General features: G+C 45.7%; 1 protein-coding gene across 3 annotated transcripts in view; it reads right to left on the bottom strand.

The window, feature by feature from the left end:
* The window catches only part of dusp8a (dual specificity phosphatase 8a), a 46,291-nt gene that overhangs the window by 16,032 nt on the left and 12,617 nt on the right, over nt 1-17,642 (bottom strand). For all 3 annotated transcript variants that reach the window (XM_030095565.1, XM_030095566.1, XM_030095564.1), the window contains one exon: nt 11,228-11,366. In XM_030095565.1, the coding sequence (XP_029951425.1) occupies nt 11,228-11,366 (139 nt within the window). The remainder of the gene's footprint in view (nt 1-11,227; nt 11,367-17,642) is intronic.

The following is a 17,642-nucleotide window of genomic DNA, read 5'->3' as shown; positions in this document are numbered from 1 at the left end:
GCATGTGCTTACAGTATGTTTGCATGCATATAAAGCCTGCGCATTCGCTTTGAGCGCACATATAAAGCGAATGTTAATTTTAGCTGCGAACGAGACAGTGAACAGCTGTTTTCTGAGGCAGTATAAGTGATACATGAGTGTGTGCCACATAGGCCGAGTATATGCTGATATACCGTGCGCAGGGTTCTCCAGTAATGAAATGACTGTGTAAAAGAGTATATGTACACTTCTCCTGGCGCTGATTTCCCCAGAGCGGAGTTTGTCTACACAGGTTCAGTTGAGCAGAACGGATGGATATTTCATTCTAAATGCTAATGACCTGAGCTTGATACACGGGGTTTCCTCGGGGCATTCAACACTCGACACACACGTACACACCTGCTGTGTCTCACATGCAGGACAGTCTGACACACACGGAGACAGAGAGGAGCTGACAGTGGGTCAGTTTGTTTTTAATGAGCCGGTACCGCCGCTGCACGCGCTCTGACAGGCAGGTCTCAGAGCGGTTCAGTGTTAATTATCTCCCATCAGCGCAGCGGGGAGGCCGACACACACACACACACACACACTGTCCTCACGACGGTGCTGCAAGCACGGCCACCTGGTCTTCTGTTTGTTCAGTGTCCTCCGGCGTCTACCTGCCTGACAACGACCCGGGTGTCTGTCTGCGCCGGTTACTGGGTGTTTTCAATATGATCACACAGAGAGCTCACCCGCTGCCACCAGGAGGTGAATGAATCGGTATATAAGAAGACTGGATGGATCCAACATTTGTTGAAAACAAAACAATGACAGCAAATAAGTAGATACACTTTCCAGTCCTTCCATAAAACCTGAACATATTTGCGGTGTCTTGTAAATTCGAATCAATTTCCATAAACTTTACCAATTAAATGCTTTAACACAACTGACCCTATTAGATTACTCCTAAATGCTTGCATCTGCTGGGAGGAAAGATCTGTGAAAGACTCCAAAAAAAAAAAGTTTCCCTGACATTATAAATCATCGTGGGAAGGATGAGAACTATTATGGACAGAGTGTAACGTTGTGGTGGAGCGTAAGCAAAAGTCGATACAGCCGAGCCAAGTTTCCACCACAAAGCTTCATATAACGGTCTCACTGCCCCAGTTTGGACTCTGATAAGTAACCATAACCCAATCTGTGCTGTATGAGGTTTAAACAAGTCATAGCTTATGAATAGTTTTTTGGGTTTTTTTTGTGTGTGTGTGTTTGAAATGTTCTGCAACATTATCTGTACATTATTATTTGTCCATCCATGTTCTATACCCTGCAATTTGGGGTTTTACGGGGCTCGAGTAGTTTCTCGCCAACACATGTTGAAAATCAGTGTACACCTCCAAGATTACAGGCATAACATAGATAGATGATCATCCTCAGCTGGAATGAGAGGACAAAACAAACAGACACAGGTGGAGGTTGGACATAAAACCACACACACAGGAAGCAGTGGGAGGAATCTGATGCTCCATTTACATGATGGTTCAAGTGAAGACGTATCGCTTTTGTGTTTGTGTTGAGGAAATGTTTCGCATTTACATAACAACACAATGAAAACTATGCCTGAAACGATGAAAACAAAAGAAAAAGAAACATTAACAATGGTGAGTAGGCAGATATTCGGGTTTCTGGCATTTACACAGAGACAGAGCCAGAAAGTTACGTTTTCCCTCGTTTACATGGCAAATTATTTCTAACCTTTTCAGAAAAGTTCCGCCTTGGAGGCAGTTTTCAAAAAGCTGCATTCTCAGTGGCTCCGTTGTCATGTAAACAGCTATCCAAAACTTATGCTTAGCATTGTCACTTCAAAACATTTTCGTGTAAAAAATGTTTGAACAGAAACAAGTAAAATTTTGAGATGAAAAACTTCCGATACTGAATTGTGATAAATAAAACTCAGAAGACTCTATTTGAATGGATTCATCTGAGTTCTCTGACGCACAGACATGGAGCCCAATGAGGCGTGACACCCTGAACAGTCTCGATTTGGGCGTAGAGGACACGGTGACAGCAGCTATCGCTACACCCACGGCCAAGGTCAGCTTTCCTGCCTGTACATGCAATGGAAACAGTGTTCTTCTGTGTGTGCGTGCGTGCGTGTGTGTGTGTGTGTGTGTGTGTGTGTGTGTGTGTGTGTGTGTGTGTCTGCTTGAGTGTGTCACATCCACAACGTGGTAGTGACATCACTTTGTCAGCTACAGGAGAACAATAGAGAGCGAATGACGTGATGCCACGAGAGGAACTGGGCAAGCTGCTCGCTGTGCGCTCTGCCAGCGCCTGCTACATCCTCTTCACTCACATTTAATGGTGCGACTGACTGCTGAACTTCTTTTTTTTTTTTAAATATAGGATAAACTTTTCTTTTTTTGTTTGATTTTCTGATTTGTATGCATTTACGCTGAGTTCCTTGGGCGTCTCAGTCTTTCACCCTGATGTCACTTTATCAGAAAAAGGAAATAGTTATGCAACATGAGGGGAAGTGGCCTCTCTGCGCTGACCTGCCTTCATCTCCATCTGTGTGTGTGTGTGTGTGTATCAGTTCTGCGAGTGTGTTTATGTGAGTACAGAGGGGGAGATATGAGGAGGACCGGGAATGATCACAAACTGCTGCATTCCTCAATCCAAAGGCTTGGCTGGAAATCCAAAATTAGCCTGTTGCTGTGGTGGAAAATCTCCCTCCTTCATCAGGAAACGGCCCCAGAGGTCCGACCCCAATGTTTCTGTGTGGTCAACATGTATTTACGGTAATAAGACCACTGTTATATGTTTGTATACATACCAGAAAATGTGTTAAACCACTAAGGATTAAAGCTACCAGGCAACTGGGCCTGGAGGAGAAACCCCCTCTGCCTCGTTCAGAAAATAATTAAGTTAAAATAGACCTTCACGGACTGCAACACTTGTGAAAAGGCTGCCAAGAAACACAACTTTGTCCACATGGCAGGGGTTCGGTCTAGATCTGATCAAAAAGTTGAAGAAAAAGCAACCAAATTTGTAAATAAGGAAGCAGCGCGGCGGCGTGCCAGAGATAAAGTACATCAAAGACACGGTGATAAACAGGAATCCGCCATTGTTCCAGGGAGTGACGCTATGACAGGAACGGCGGTGGGCAGTCCGAGCATGAATGGAATTCAGTGGATGCAGGCCAGGCCCGGGTAGGATAAACCAGCATAATTGTTAGTTACTCCTTTCCCTTTTTCTTCTGCCTTTGGAAATTTCCACTCCACATGTGTGTCAGAGTCATCAGCAATGCAGCGGCAAACTGATGGCGCAGCAACCCAACTACAGAGCGAGGCGCTCGGCCCACATTCCCGGGGCCCGGAGGCTGGAGTTATGAGGTGCTGATGGTGGAGAACCGGGTCTGGGTTCGCGTGCTGTTCAACTTCAGCTCCTGTTGACCCGATGTGTTGACACTGCCTAGGTAACAGTTTCAACAAACTATTTTTACACCATGCCGGATGAATGCATGACAGGAGTGGGTTGGGATGTTCGAAAGGCTTCCAGATTGATTTCAAGAGCAGCGGTAGCGAGAAAGTAAGCGCTGAGAGCGGACTGTATACACAACCCAGCTTAACCAGTTACGGATGAGGTATGTAGGGCACTGTGATAGGAGCGCCCACATCAGATTTCTCACTGTACTGTACTGTCATAAAACATGAAAAAAATGTTTTCAATCACAATGGCCACTCGGCAGTTGTGTTGCTACGCAGTAAAGCTGCCGTGCATCTCTGGAACTTTGAACTTTGCCACTCAGGATGCATCATATCTGAGAACTATTCGCCCTGCGGTATCTCTGAGCCAACGTGACGTGAGTAGATCTCGATAACGAGAGTAACTTCTCTTCTGAGGTCCAACCTTAATCTGTGCTTCTTGGAATTCGTGCATATCTTTCCAGTGTGTTGATCTGGAGGGGGAAATGTCTATTTCCTCCTTGGCTGCTTAAGTATGTACGTATGACTGCAATTCACTGTATGTGTGTGTGTGTCTGTGTGTGAGAGAGAGAGAGAGAGAGAGAGAGAGAGAGAGAGAGAGAGAGAGAGAGAGAGAGAGCGAGCATGGGATTGTGAGTGATGGAGGAGAAAGGGAAGAAGAGCAGGAGGCAAGCAGAGCAGCGAGATCACGTCATGGTGGAAACATTTGGCAACGGTGTGCGCACACGCACACATGCACGCACACACACACGCACACGCTCACACACACACACACACACACACACACACACACACACACACACACACACACAACTTGTTGGCCTGTTTTTGTTCTCCGGTTTTGAGGGAAAGAAGGGGAAAATGACATCAAGTTCATCATGTGAGGCCAATGAGACAGACGGAGGAGGGGGTGAGAACGCTGGCAGAAACAGAACAGTGTTACATAAAACTCAGCTCGGTTCAGACCTCCTCTGGGCCCGCTTACCATATTATATATATGTATTTGTGTGTGGGAAAGTCATAAGCGCATGTAGCTGCAAGCTTGCCGGAGTGTGTGTGTGGAAGAATTTGCAGTGTATGTCATCAAGGTGTGAATCTTTACATACCTGCCTCGCGACTGCGTGCAGAAAAGAGAGCGTTATGTCACTCTGCAGTTTGAAAAGCTTTGCAAAGTCTGCAGCCCGTTTCAGAGTGAAGAGGTGATGTCATGCATATTTTGCGGCCCATATTCTTTGACCTTTGCGCTCCCTGTGTGTTGGATGGGGTGGGGCTCATGTATGCACGTCCTTGTGTGTGTTTGTGTATCTACGGGCCGGGGTGAGAGCACCGAGGCCACTGGCGCCAGATGTGATGACCGCAGGAGTCTGGGCCTAAAAATAGAGCTCTGTTCTCAGCACCATGAAACAGAGGAAGAGGAGGAGGAGGAGGAGGAGGAGATGGGTAAGGAGAGGAAGGAGTAGCAGGGAGGGTATTAATGGCCGTACAGGAGGGATGCGGGGACGGATGGCGAAGCAGGCGAGGTCATTGAGAATACTGTGTCAGAGCTCTCCGGGGACGGTGAGCTCACCTCCTAATGGCACCGCCGGCTCCTTCTCAATGAAATCATTGATCTGCTGGAGCTCCCCACAGCGTAATGGAGACGGGTCGGATGGAGGAGGAGGGGAGCAAAGGGGCAAGGAGGTGCAGAGAGGGCAGGTTAGGAGGTTAAGAGGGAAGAAAGGGGAAAATACACCAAAGACCCATAATAATGACTCCACCACCTCTGACCCGCGCCGAGCCGGAGGCACCGGGTGGGAAGAAAACATTCACACAGCTCTAGTGGTCATGTCAGTCTGACCTCCATCACATAGATATCTGGAATAACATTTATTTTAACAACTTTAAAATGCTCTAAAGCAGTTTGTCAAACATAAGAGAATGTTACGTTTCACCAGGACATGAACTGAAACACACCTTCACCTCATTCTGACACTTGCATATTTGTTGCATGAGAAAACACTGATACAATCTTCCAGGGATGTAAATTCAGCAGCTGTATTTTGTGTGTGTTTTGACATGTGTGGAATAAATTACAAATGATAGTTAAATAAGAGCTACTTTTCAAAAGCAGCTTTTATTACATTTCACAACCAATACTTCAGTGTTTGTGTGTGTTTGCTATCTCTGCACCTGAGTAACCTGGTAAAACTTAGTTCCAGCAAAAACAACATCACACAGAAAACTGTCAAGTTGAGCAGTAATACAGAAGGAATCAGAATAAGGGATCATCCTCCCGAACACACTCGCATCTCTGCGCTGTTGTGCATACTTGTGTTTATATTGGCTGCAATTTGTGTTTGAATTTCTCTGCTGGGCTCCAGGAGGAGACGTTAAAGAACGACTTTCATCTCTGAACACTGCACAGACCGAGACCTGAGCTCTCAGACCACACACAAGCACACAAACGCACATAAATGTAGTCTAGTAAACAACTGAACACACACACAAGCACACACACACACTCAGGATGAAATGAGAATTACCTCATCGCCTCAATCACTCTCGCCGCTGTGTTTTGTCTTTTTCTTTTTGTTCACACACATTGCCTCATCCGCATGCACGCACTGCTTCATATGCACATATTCAAGTGGACGAACACACTGATACACAAAAACATGCATGCGCACCAACGCACATACACACACGCACACACACGGACACAAACAGACCTCCTTATGTAGCTCATTGGAATGTCTCTGTGAACGGTCGCATTGTGAGACTCGGCCTCCCATGATTACCTCACCTCTCCAGCCTCTCTCTGAAGCGCACAAACATAGACACACACACATAGATACACACACAAACACACACATATACACGGACACACACAGAAAGGCGCCGCTCCTGTATAACAGTGTAGCAGAATGACACATAACTGAATTGACCTTTGTACCTCTGCCTATGCGGTCACACCCTAACCTGATCTCATCGGAGCCGCGGGGTGCGCGGCAGCCCCGTGTGTGTGTGTGTTTTTACGGCGTGTGTGAGAAACACCTTTCATCTCCTAATACCTCCTGTCAGTATGTCACCACCAAGTCTCATCTTGTGTGTTTTTGCACCGAGCTGGCGCACTGACAGCGTGGGAGACGATACACTAACCTGTAACTGTGTTCCAGCAATGAACACACTCTGCACACACACACCAGAGTACACACACTCAGAGAAACATGTGAACTCACAGTGTTTGATGACACAGCAGTGTGACTGATTATAACACTTTCCAGGTTGGACGCACCAAACAGCCTGGCTCATCTCTGCTGGTATGCATTGAGGAATGTGAGACAGCGCCAATCTCACCCAGCCTGTTTACCAGGTAAAGGTCAGAGGTCACACGCACACAGAAAACTTCACCATCTGGGTTGAATCGAGCGGACACACCACCTGTCTGGCGGACGGCTAATTCTACTGAGGGTTATTTTCCTTATCAGTCAGTGACGGGATTATTAATCACATAGTCCCTAAAGGTCGAGGTGACGTGTCCGTGTGTCAGGGCTTGCTCAGCTTCTGTCTTGTTATATAAGTGCTCTAAAGGCCTTTACAGACAATTTCAGTTCAAGATATTCATTCCAACAGCTTTTAGTTCAGACAGAAACACAAAACAAAACAGAACTAATCAGACCACTGAAGCAACTTTTTATGAGGATTCAGTTAGTTTATAGGTTGTGTGGAAACTGTATCATAACCCAGCAATGAAGGAAGAACTGACTGAATTTTACCTCCTCAGATGTGCCACTTGCATTTCTTTCTCCACCTTAATAATCAGACCTGCGCCGCTTCAAAGGGTGGTGATGGCATCGTCTCAAAAACACACACACAGGTACAGGTTGACCTGTCTGCTGGGAGGAGGCGATCTCCTCACATGACTCTGAACATCATTCCGTTTTCTCCTGCATCCTTTTCTTCTCTTTGACCCAGTGCTGTGACGCTTCGGCGTGTAATCCCACAGAAAACACTGACAGATGGTGCTAGGAAAGATTAGGAGCAGTCTTACACATCTGCAAACTCCACACAAATGTAAAATCGACGAAGTTCACGTCTGCATGTGCATACACCCTCATTTCCGCTTTCATGACCAAACATGCCTGTCAAGCTCTTTTGTCATGATTTATTCCCAAATCTCTAGCTGTCAGGCTTCAACAGAACCAGCGTGCTATGAATAAAACCCTTTTGTTTATTTTTATCTCCACCTCGGTTCCTCTTGAAACCATTATCCATCTCTCGTTTCATCTCCGGATCGTCAGCGCACATTTTCTCTTTTGATAATTTCTGCTCCGTCTTTGCAGCTTGCTTTTGCTGAAAGGAGAACATGAGGTTCAGAACGTTTCTGCGGCGGTGACGCATGACACAGCGGCGCAGCTGGCATCAGCCAGCATACCACCTAGCTGCACACTGGTGTTCAGTGTTGTCTTCAGACTGGCTGTGCGCTCGGCTCGCAGATTGGTGGGAAACACGCAAACTTTAGGCCCACTGGGGAGGCAGCTGGCTCCAAGCAAGTGATGCTCTGCACACACACACACACACACACACACACACACACACACACACACACACACACACACACACAGATGCACGCGCACACACACAACTCTGAAAAAGGCAAGACACATCAGCCCGAGCGAACTCCAACCGGGTGAGATCACCGCTGGGGTAAAAATACAGCCGTCCTGAGAGAAACTTGTTTCTCACAAAGACTTTTCACACAATCAACACAGTACGACCGAGCTCCTCACAACACACACACACACACACCGATCCACAAACATGTTTCCAAACAAACTTTTATTAAATGCCACGTGAATGAGATTCAGCTTAGACGGATTATCTGTCTCATTTGTCTTCATGACATCGGCCACATGTTGGAAGCGGTGTGTTACTCCAGCCTGTGCTATTGATTATCTAGTAAACGGAGAGAAACCTAAGAGGAGCCAGTGATTGTTTTTGGACTGGCATGTTCCCAGGACACACGCTTGGGTTGAGCAGCATGTCGTATCTCAGGCTCTGTTTACACGACGAGGCTTCAAGTGAAAAAAACGCATCAGTTTTGTCCCGATGCAGTTTTCATGTTGGGCCACTAGTGGGTGCTGTTGTTTATTTATGTAATAAAATCACACACACATGCATGTTGGATTGTTATTATGTTGACTGCCAAATCTAAACCTAGCAAGTCTCAGGGGAACATGGAGTGGCAGTCACTGAGTGTTTCCAGAAAATGTCATTTTCGCCCATCCACGTTGTGGCCGAGCGTTTTTGAAAAGTTCCTCCTCGTGAGCCGTGTCCAAAACAGTGGCTCCGAGCACCGTTGTCATGTAAACAAACTCCAAAACGCCATCTAAACCATCCCTCAGTGTCAAAATATGAAAAAGAAAAACCCTTTTCAGAAACGTGTGCCTCTGTAAGACGGGGCCCTAATCTCCCTTTGGCAAGCTTCTGCGTATGTAACAGCGAAGGCAGAAAATCCCCAAACCCCTCAGACAGCCAGCTTTGCAATTACTCTTTTATTTGCCCCATCCATCCATTTATGGATTCTTTACTTTTCATTCCTTTATCTGATCCTTTCCTTTCCCCCCCCCCTCTTTAGTCCTCACTCGACTAGCAGCGTTACAGCGCGCAGAGAGCGTGTGTGTATGTGTGGTCTGCGTGTGAGAGGGTGAAAATAAGTCCTCAGTCAGATATGAAGTCATTGCAGGAATTATTAGCATCATAAATCAGAGGTTCGGCGAAGGGGGAGGTGGAAAAGAGCGAGGGAGGAGAAAAGAGGATTATTCCATCCAGTTTTCACCCTGATTATTTAAGAATGTGAGAGGAGAGCGAGGCAAGGAAGGAAGAGAACGCCGGGGTCAGAATATTTAGTGCTTTTTAAGGTTTGAGTCGGATTCTCGAAAGCCAAAAATGATCCAGCCACATTACAAAAAGAGCAAAGATACACATGTAACAACCTGGAACCAGAAAATGATTATTTTGCTTGATGAAGCATTTCAGTCAATGATTCACTGCTTTCCTTGTTTCTAAATGTGTGTTTCAACATTACTGTTCTTGAATGCCTACAGGGGCTGGTTTGACGAGAGGTTGAGAAATGGCCCAACTTGACCCCTGACCCCTCAGCGTTGAGCTAAGTTTGTTGACGAATCACACTCTGTACTACTGCGGGCCTGAAAGCTGATCGCACGAGTTCTTTGTACCTCTGACAGGAAAGACAGGCCTCCTATCAGAGTCCTTCCCACTGATTACGACGGTACAAAGAGCAGCAATTCAAAGAATACAAAGCCTTCCCCGTACAATTTTGATGCATCATGTGTCAATAATTAGAGGGATTTAACAATGAGCGTTCTGAAGCTCGACAATCATTTCCTATTTCAAACTGTCACGCCGTCTCCCTCTCCCTCTCTCTCTCTCATGGAAGCTTTGCAGCTTCATTTGACACGCGTGCAGATCCTGCAGCACTCATTCACGCCACGTAACAATGCACGCATGGCGACTTGTACACGCAACACCCGCATTGCATGCATAAACACATCACGTATGCGCAGACAGTGGCTGCTAGCTCCACTGACCCCGATAATGCAGCCACCCAAACAACAGCCACGGCGATTGGCTGAGCCCTGCTGGGGAGTATTTTCTGCCACTGTTGTCGTGGAAACAGCAGAAAAGCGGGGACAGGGATGGAAGAAGAAGTGTGATTCCTCTCTCTCTCTCTCTCTCTTTTTTTTCTCATTTCTCCTGCAGTCGCCGCGAGAGCGAGGTGTAGCGATGGATGAAAACGCTGACACGGGGGTCCTTCATTAATAATGAAGATACGATGTCTAATCAGAAAAGCCTTTCAGAGACGAGCGTGTGCGTGCATGTCTGCATATGTTGGCATCCAACATAGTTGTGTAAACGCATGCAGCATGTGCAGATGTGCTTGCGACATGTGTACGACTGTGACTAATTGTGAATCCCGGGTGCTTTGAGGCAATCCTCAGCGTCCATGAATGACTCATGAAAAAGCACTAATCTCCCAGTGGAGGAGGAGGAGGAGGAGGATGAGGGGATTCGGGGATGCAGAGGACAGAGCTGAGATTTGCGATTTGCCCCAGCAGCATGCCGCCGCTGCCGCCGCCGTCTCATTTCCAATCCTGACAGAGGCAGATTAAACTCTCCTTTCTGCACTGACACATTTGGGACGGATTCATAAGCCTCGGCGGGTGGACGTGTGCGTAATTCCATCCCTTTAAAAAAGCTGCAGCCACCACAGACGAGATGTTATTAACTCAACCAGGCTATTAACAGTCTTGCTGGGGCTCAATTATAAGTCTTAGAGTGCTTAGTGGACACTATGACAGGATAATAACTGCAATAAATAAGTCTGGAGGATTGGAAGTTAAGCTTCCGCATTATTGTGGTGATGATGATGGCCATGAGAAAGATTGGAGGGGAAGCTTAAACATCAAAGAGTCGTCAGAGAGGCTTTGTGAAGCCTGCCTCTCCAACGCCTCCGCTCCCTCCCGTCTTCACATATACCTGTGAACCTCACACCACAAAGTCAGAATACTGCTGTGGTGTTAGGAAACGAAGTACACTCAGGACTATGAGACATTTTTGCTCATTGCTGACATCTGCTGACCAAAGTGTGAAACTGCAAGAGCACACCTGCATAGTGAGAAGTACAGATGTGACGAGGACGATGCAAAGATATTAAAAAATGTGGAGCGCCATCCTGACACACACGTGGACACACACAGACACAGAGAGCGACGTACCGGTGAGCAGGGAGACTTTGTGGAAGGTACCCTCCAACTTTCCCATGAGGATGTGCACAAAGCCGTCTTTTGACAGATGTCCCGCCTCCTTGGAGCTCTGGTCGTAAACCACCACTTCCTGCTTCCTGCCCAGCTCCACCTGAACAAAGAATAAACAACGAGGAAGACATTTTTTAGATTCTGAATGGCTGTGGAAAATGATGATGATGACGAGGACGGTCCAATGAAAGCAACAAAGACAAAGGAAGACAGTTGCTTAAGGCTGGAATTCACAATTCATCTGCATATCTGGCAGAGGAACAAATAGTTAAAACAAGTAAAATATATTGAATCCTCAAAGTCAGACAAGGTCTAAGACACTTAGACTGAATACTGTTCTTCATGACAACTTATTCCAATCATTTAAAAAACACTTGTAGCTTTATTTCAATATTAGCTGTAATTGTATTTTTAACCCCTTCTGTCTGTTTTGGCTGTGAATTTGTCAACAAAGAAAAACTGCAATGAGTGAATATTTCTGCTACCTTTTCCAAGATCAGGCAGTTCTCAATATTGCTGTTAGGTTCATGTTAAAATTTGTGACATGCAGTTGAATTTTGTCTGTAAATAGACCGTCATATTGAGGAAGTCAGTGGAGCCACTCGTATGACAGCAGACAACAAAGGTGTCGACAATAAGGCCCGTGGGCCAAAACCGGCCTGCAAGAGGCTCCAATCAGGCCCGCCAAACTAAAGGTTTAGGTTTTTTTTAACTAAAGTTCTTTGATAATAGAGTTTTAATTTTAAGTGAATTTTTAAATGTTTTAACTTTACTGTTGACTGTCATCAAACAGAATCTATTTGGTTTATGTACGGTTGATTGAAACAAAACAGTTTATGATAAATTTCTTGCTTTAGGAGGCACAGGTCAACTTTTTCTTGCCATTTATTGACATTTCAAAGAAGTTACTTCACAATCAGTAGACAAAACCAGCCACAAAATGCTTGATAATAGAAGAATTTTGGAGCGGATATTGTATTTCAATTCTCTCCTTCCTGGGTAAAACTGCACACTGATAAGACCCCGATGACGCAGTGCTGATAAATGATCTGCAGCAGCAGAGGTGAACCTGTGATGTTTGAACCCTGCAATAGTTTCCTCACACACTGAACCACTCTGCTGCTCTCACAAACATCAGGAAGCAGCAAGACGAACACACACACACACACACACACACATACAGGAGTTATGACAGTAAACACAGGCGTTATTGGCAACGGGGACTGCAGCACGGGGGACGACGGCACGTGATCGTAGTGCAAGTCATGAAGATAAATCACATGATCATGAATAATGCATGGAGGCAAGGCATTGCAACTGTGACGGCAGCAGTCATTATGCAGATACCGCCGAGGCGCTGGTTTGCTGTAACGGCGGCTAATATCAGTAAAATGATGAAAATCAGCGGCGCACTGCGGGGTGCGGACATCCACAGCAGCTCTGTGTCAGATCACAGGCGTGCGTCGACGTGACAGAGTGTATTTACGTGTGCTCGGATGCGGGAGTGTGAGCACGTGTACTGCATACACACTAACACACGCACACACACACACGCACGCCGGGCTGTGTTGTTCCCCATGTTGTCAGGCAGGCTTTGGTCATGTGACCATCAGGCAGAGCCTACTGCAGCTATGAATCACTGCATCACTGAACCGCCACTGGACAGGAGAAGAAGAAAGGGAGGGGGGGTGGGGGGGTGGGGGGGGGGGGGGGGGGGGGGGGGGCGGTGGAGAGCTTCAGGGAGATGGAGAAGAGGGGAGTAGCAGGGCACTGGGGCAGGGGATGATGGGAAAAGACAGGGAGAGAGAGATGTAAGATGCAAATGAAAAAGAAAGAAAGGGAAGATGAGAAATCGAAAAAAAGAAAAGAGGAGGAAGTGTCAGAGGGACAATTGAATGAATTTCTTTGTTTGCCTCGATAAACAAAAAGATTACACCACCCTCAGAAAGCCACTCGCTTCCAGGCAAAACTGCACTTTCTCCTCCATCACCCTCCTCCGTGCGGCGATGACAGCCTCTGGTGCACGGAGCGCCCGATTCTGTTTCTGCTTACGGAGCAGCCACGGCAGAGCGGCCTGGACGGCAGCCAGACAGGTGATTCAGACAGGACAAGGTCAATCTGGCCGGTCTGCGTTGGAGGGACGCCTGCCATCATTACTGGTGCGTCCAACGCCGACGCAGAAAACCGATCATGACAAATGTCAGACCCCAGGCTCTCCGTTCGCTTGATGTACCGCTGATATCTGGAGGGTTATCACTGAGGCGTGCTTTATGTTTGGACCGCTCAAGCAAACTAGCAGCCAAGCGAGGGTAAAGGGTGTAAATGCTAAAATGTTGACGTCTATTTGCCCCCATTTACTATAATTTATTTAATGGTTGATGCATAATTAAAATAAATAATATTCAGATCATTGTTGGTCAGAAGAGTTGATGCCATGAGATGGAAGTGAATTCATCGCCAGGACGATTGAAGAACTACAATTTTAACTGACTTTCCTTACAACTCTGTATTTACAAAGAGTGACAACATACTCGTCTCTTTCTCTTTGTTTAAATCCCTCGCTCCCGCCGTCTTTACTGACCCTGGGTAATTTTGGTTAAATAATCCTAATGGGATCAGATCTAATTTGAGAGTCTGATCTCAACGCCAGAGGATTACGTTTCTTTAAGTGTGCATGTGTGTACAGCAGCTCCACACACTCTGGAGTCCTGTCCAGGCAGAAAAAAGTCATTTTTAAGGTAAAACACAAAGTAAAAAGCTGAACTTTATTGAGTTTGATAATCTGATCAGCAACTGCATGACTCACAGTGCACTTTATAGTAAGGGAAACAAATTTCACCTTGAGTGGGATGGACTGGGAAAACAGTGCCATAATAACCTTTACATTTATTCTTCAAAGGGGTTTTTTGTTGTGGTGGAGAGCACACAGGATGAAAATGCTGATATATTTGCAAAAATCAAACGACTGCTTTCAAAGTAACTCCTATCTGCACTGGAGCCTTTTGCATGTTACTTCTGCTTAACACCTCCTATAGAGTCTTTTTTTTTTTTTTTAATTTATTTATAAGTATTTTATCTCATGTGTAATATCTCAACTGTGGTATTGATGGTCTAATAAAAGACAAAAGAAAAAAAAAAACAAAATCCAGCTGAATAGCACCGTGTTAACAGACACTATTCTATTGTATTTGTATCTATAAAACAATTCATTGAGTATTCCAGCTGGAGGATGAAATTCCATCTGGCTCCCTTTCTGAGCGGAGAACAAACTGCGTACGGCCGAGAGTTGAGATGGCGAGATACGGGACGGGGAGCGACTGAGTGAAAGGACGCATGGTGCTAAGCGTGTGCTGCAGTGTTGGAGGTCAGCGACCCGGAGCCGCGGGCTGGCTGTCACACTGCAGCAGCACTACAGATCCCTCGTCCCTCTGCAGTGCTACAGCGCCACTACCATCACAGCCAAGGCTCTGTGACGCATGCAGACTGCAGGTAAACAAGGAATGCCACTGGCAGAAAGAGAAAGAGAGAGAGAGTAAGCTCCGGGGGACTTAAAGGGAAATAAAGCAAGGAGGGAAATGCAATGAGGGGGGGTCAGAGAAGAAGTTAAAGAAGACTGAATGCAAGTAATGGTCACACAGTGAGGAGGCCATTTGTCTTATTTTGCTTTACTAAGAAAACCGAAGAAAACACTGTGACTGAATAATATAAATCGCACTGTTAGGGAACAAATCAAGGCCTCTTTCATCTCTGTGTTATGAATAAATCATCTGAAAAGTGGGAGGGAAAAACAAGAAATGAGATAATTCTGCATGTCGAGCCTGATCTTACTGGTAATGTTCCTCTACGGGAACAGTTTGTGCACGCTCGTAAAACCAAACACGGCATGAAACACAGACGACGTGTCGCCCGGCAACAAAAGATGAATTCCTGAAAACATCAGCCCGGACAGGATATTATGGAATGAGCTTCTGCAAGAAAGTGAAACATGGCTTCCTCTGACCTCAGCAGAGAAGCTGGCCGGTGACAAGGTCAGTGCTGAGTAGGACAGTGTGTGTGTGTGTGTGTGTGTGTGTGTGTGTGTGTGTGTGTGTGTGTGTGTGTGTGTGTGTGTGTGTGTGTGTGTGTGTGTGTGTGTGTGTGTGTGTGTGTGAGAACTGGCCTGTGACACAACATCAGCACAAACAGTTTAAAATTGGAGGCACATTCCTGAAGCGCAGTCTGGGTCGTCTCAGCTCGGACGCTATAGGATGACCCACAGAGAGCCGGACGACTGCAGCAGGAACCTTCTGCCATTAACGGCAGTATTTACAGACCACAACGTAAACCGTGAGCCAGACTGACTCGGGAGATGGAAATACTGAACATCTTGATACCGTAAATCTTTTTTTTAACAAGATGGGCCGTGGTCAGACCTCGTTCTCTTATGTTTACTTATCGAGCACAGAAAATCTGAAGCATAAATCATGAATTTCGAGAGTTTTCAGGGATTGTGCAAGATCGAATACACTGCTTTTACAGTGCTTTCTTAAAATTAAGCTGAACCTTTTGAATCCGAATGCCTCTGAATCTGACAGACAACACATAAACAAAGAGAGTAAACAATCCAGAAGTTATTTTTATTACAAACACATAAAAAAATAATCACAGAGTGATCATGATGTGTTTACGGCTTTGTGGCTGGACTGAAAACATCCTGTAAAAGTCGCCCTTTGCCCACCACGGACCGCTCAAAGTCTGATAAGGAACCAACCCAGCCAAGTACTGGCAATCAGCACAAACACTTTCAGTGTTTATCTATTATATGGTCTAATTTAATAAAACAAAAATATGCTTGAATCGGTCAATGAGCTGTTCCGAAGAGAACAGATATAACATTACACCAGTTCTATTAAAGGATAGAGTCAATTTTGCCTCTAAAACAGGTGAAAACATATACATTAGTTATGAGCAATCAGCAAAATCTGCATGTTGTTGTTACAACTTCAGAAGAAACCAGGAGTGGAGATTGAGACGTAGGTTTCCTTTCCTGCCATACTTTATTTTCCATACATTTCCATTCTCAACAAATGATGAAAAACAAGAATTAGAGTTCAAAACTAATCCGTTTCAAAATAGAATTTTTTTTTTTTAAATGCATTTTGTCCAATTAGTAGGTGAAGTATCTTTAATCGCTGTGAGAAGGAGATCGGGACGAGTCAAACTCCGATCCCCCTGGTGAAACGCACTCGGTGTATATCATGTGTATCACACACCCACATTTGTTTTTGATTGATTTACACACACACACGCATGTGCAACATTCTTAATACGCTAATTTGGCATCACACTTGCTTCATGGGACGGGCCCTCCTGAAACACACAACACCTGACACTACATACAGAACATTACATCCTGATCGAGGACCGCTTTAAGACCGTGCCACACGGCGCGCAACGCACCCCTCCATCCGCTGTCAGGATCACACCCCGGGGGCAGACGATGCCACTGACGGGCACTGGCAGCTGCCACCTCCATGTGTGCTTTAATAGGTGTGCGAGGTGTGTGTTACGCAGTTTGCGTGCTTCTACGTATGAAGACCAAGCGTGTTTTTTTTTTTATAAGAGCAGAAAGGGGGATATAAAGTTTAGGGTCAATAACTTTGGATAACGTTGAGCATTTGGATTAAAATGTTTATGGATTGGGGAATTTCTGTCGTTAGAGGAAAGTCCGTGTGTGTGTGTGTGTGTGTGTGTGTGTGTGTGTGTGTGTGTGTGTGTGTGTGTGTGTGTGTGTGTGTGTGTGTGTGTGTGTGTGTGTGTGTGTCATCATGGTGAAAAGTCCCTGACGTTTCTATGCATGTGCAGCGTTAGGTCATCATGTCAGAGTGGCAGTCACCTAATCTGGTCACACCTTCACACCACTGAATGTCAGGGGACACACTCACACACACAAACACACACATACACACACACACACACACACACACACACACAGTGGGCCCCACATCTACATCTGGTATAGTTGTACATGGCTCTACCTCATCCGAGTCTCACTCATAACTATGTTATCTTATCATCATACTAAACTCCATTCGACCACGTCTGGTGGTGATCTGAGCTCAAACCGATCCACCGTTTGCCATAAATGTTATTTTTACTCCGGGATGCCGTAAGGCGTGTTCTGAGCTAACTATGTGTGCACGTCAAACAAAGTGATCTTTAAAACAAACAGTGATTCACTGTATGACCTCATCCAAGCAAACACATGACATGCCGTTTGTGTAGGAAAACACAACCCAGTGCAACGTCTCTCTTTGAACTTGGCTAAAAAGGAAAAAAAAAATGTGAATGAAACATGCCTAAAGTTCCCAGTTTGTCCCTGCTTTGTTTATCTGGG

The sequence above is a fragment of the Salarias fasciatus genome, chromosome 7 (genome assembly GCF_902148845.1).
Source record: "Salarias fasciatus chromosome 7, fSalaFa1.1, whole genome shotgun sequence".
NCBI classification, from domain to species: Eukaryota; Metazoa; Chordata; class Actinopteri; order Blenniiformes; family Blenniidae; genus Salarias; species Salarias fasciatus.
Note: the sequence above shows the minus strand (reverse complement) of the source record. Positions and strands in the feature narration are given on the sequence as shown.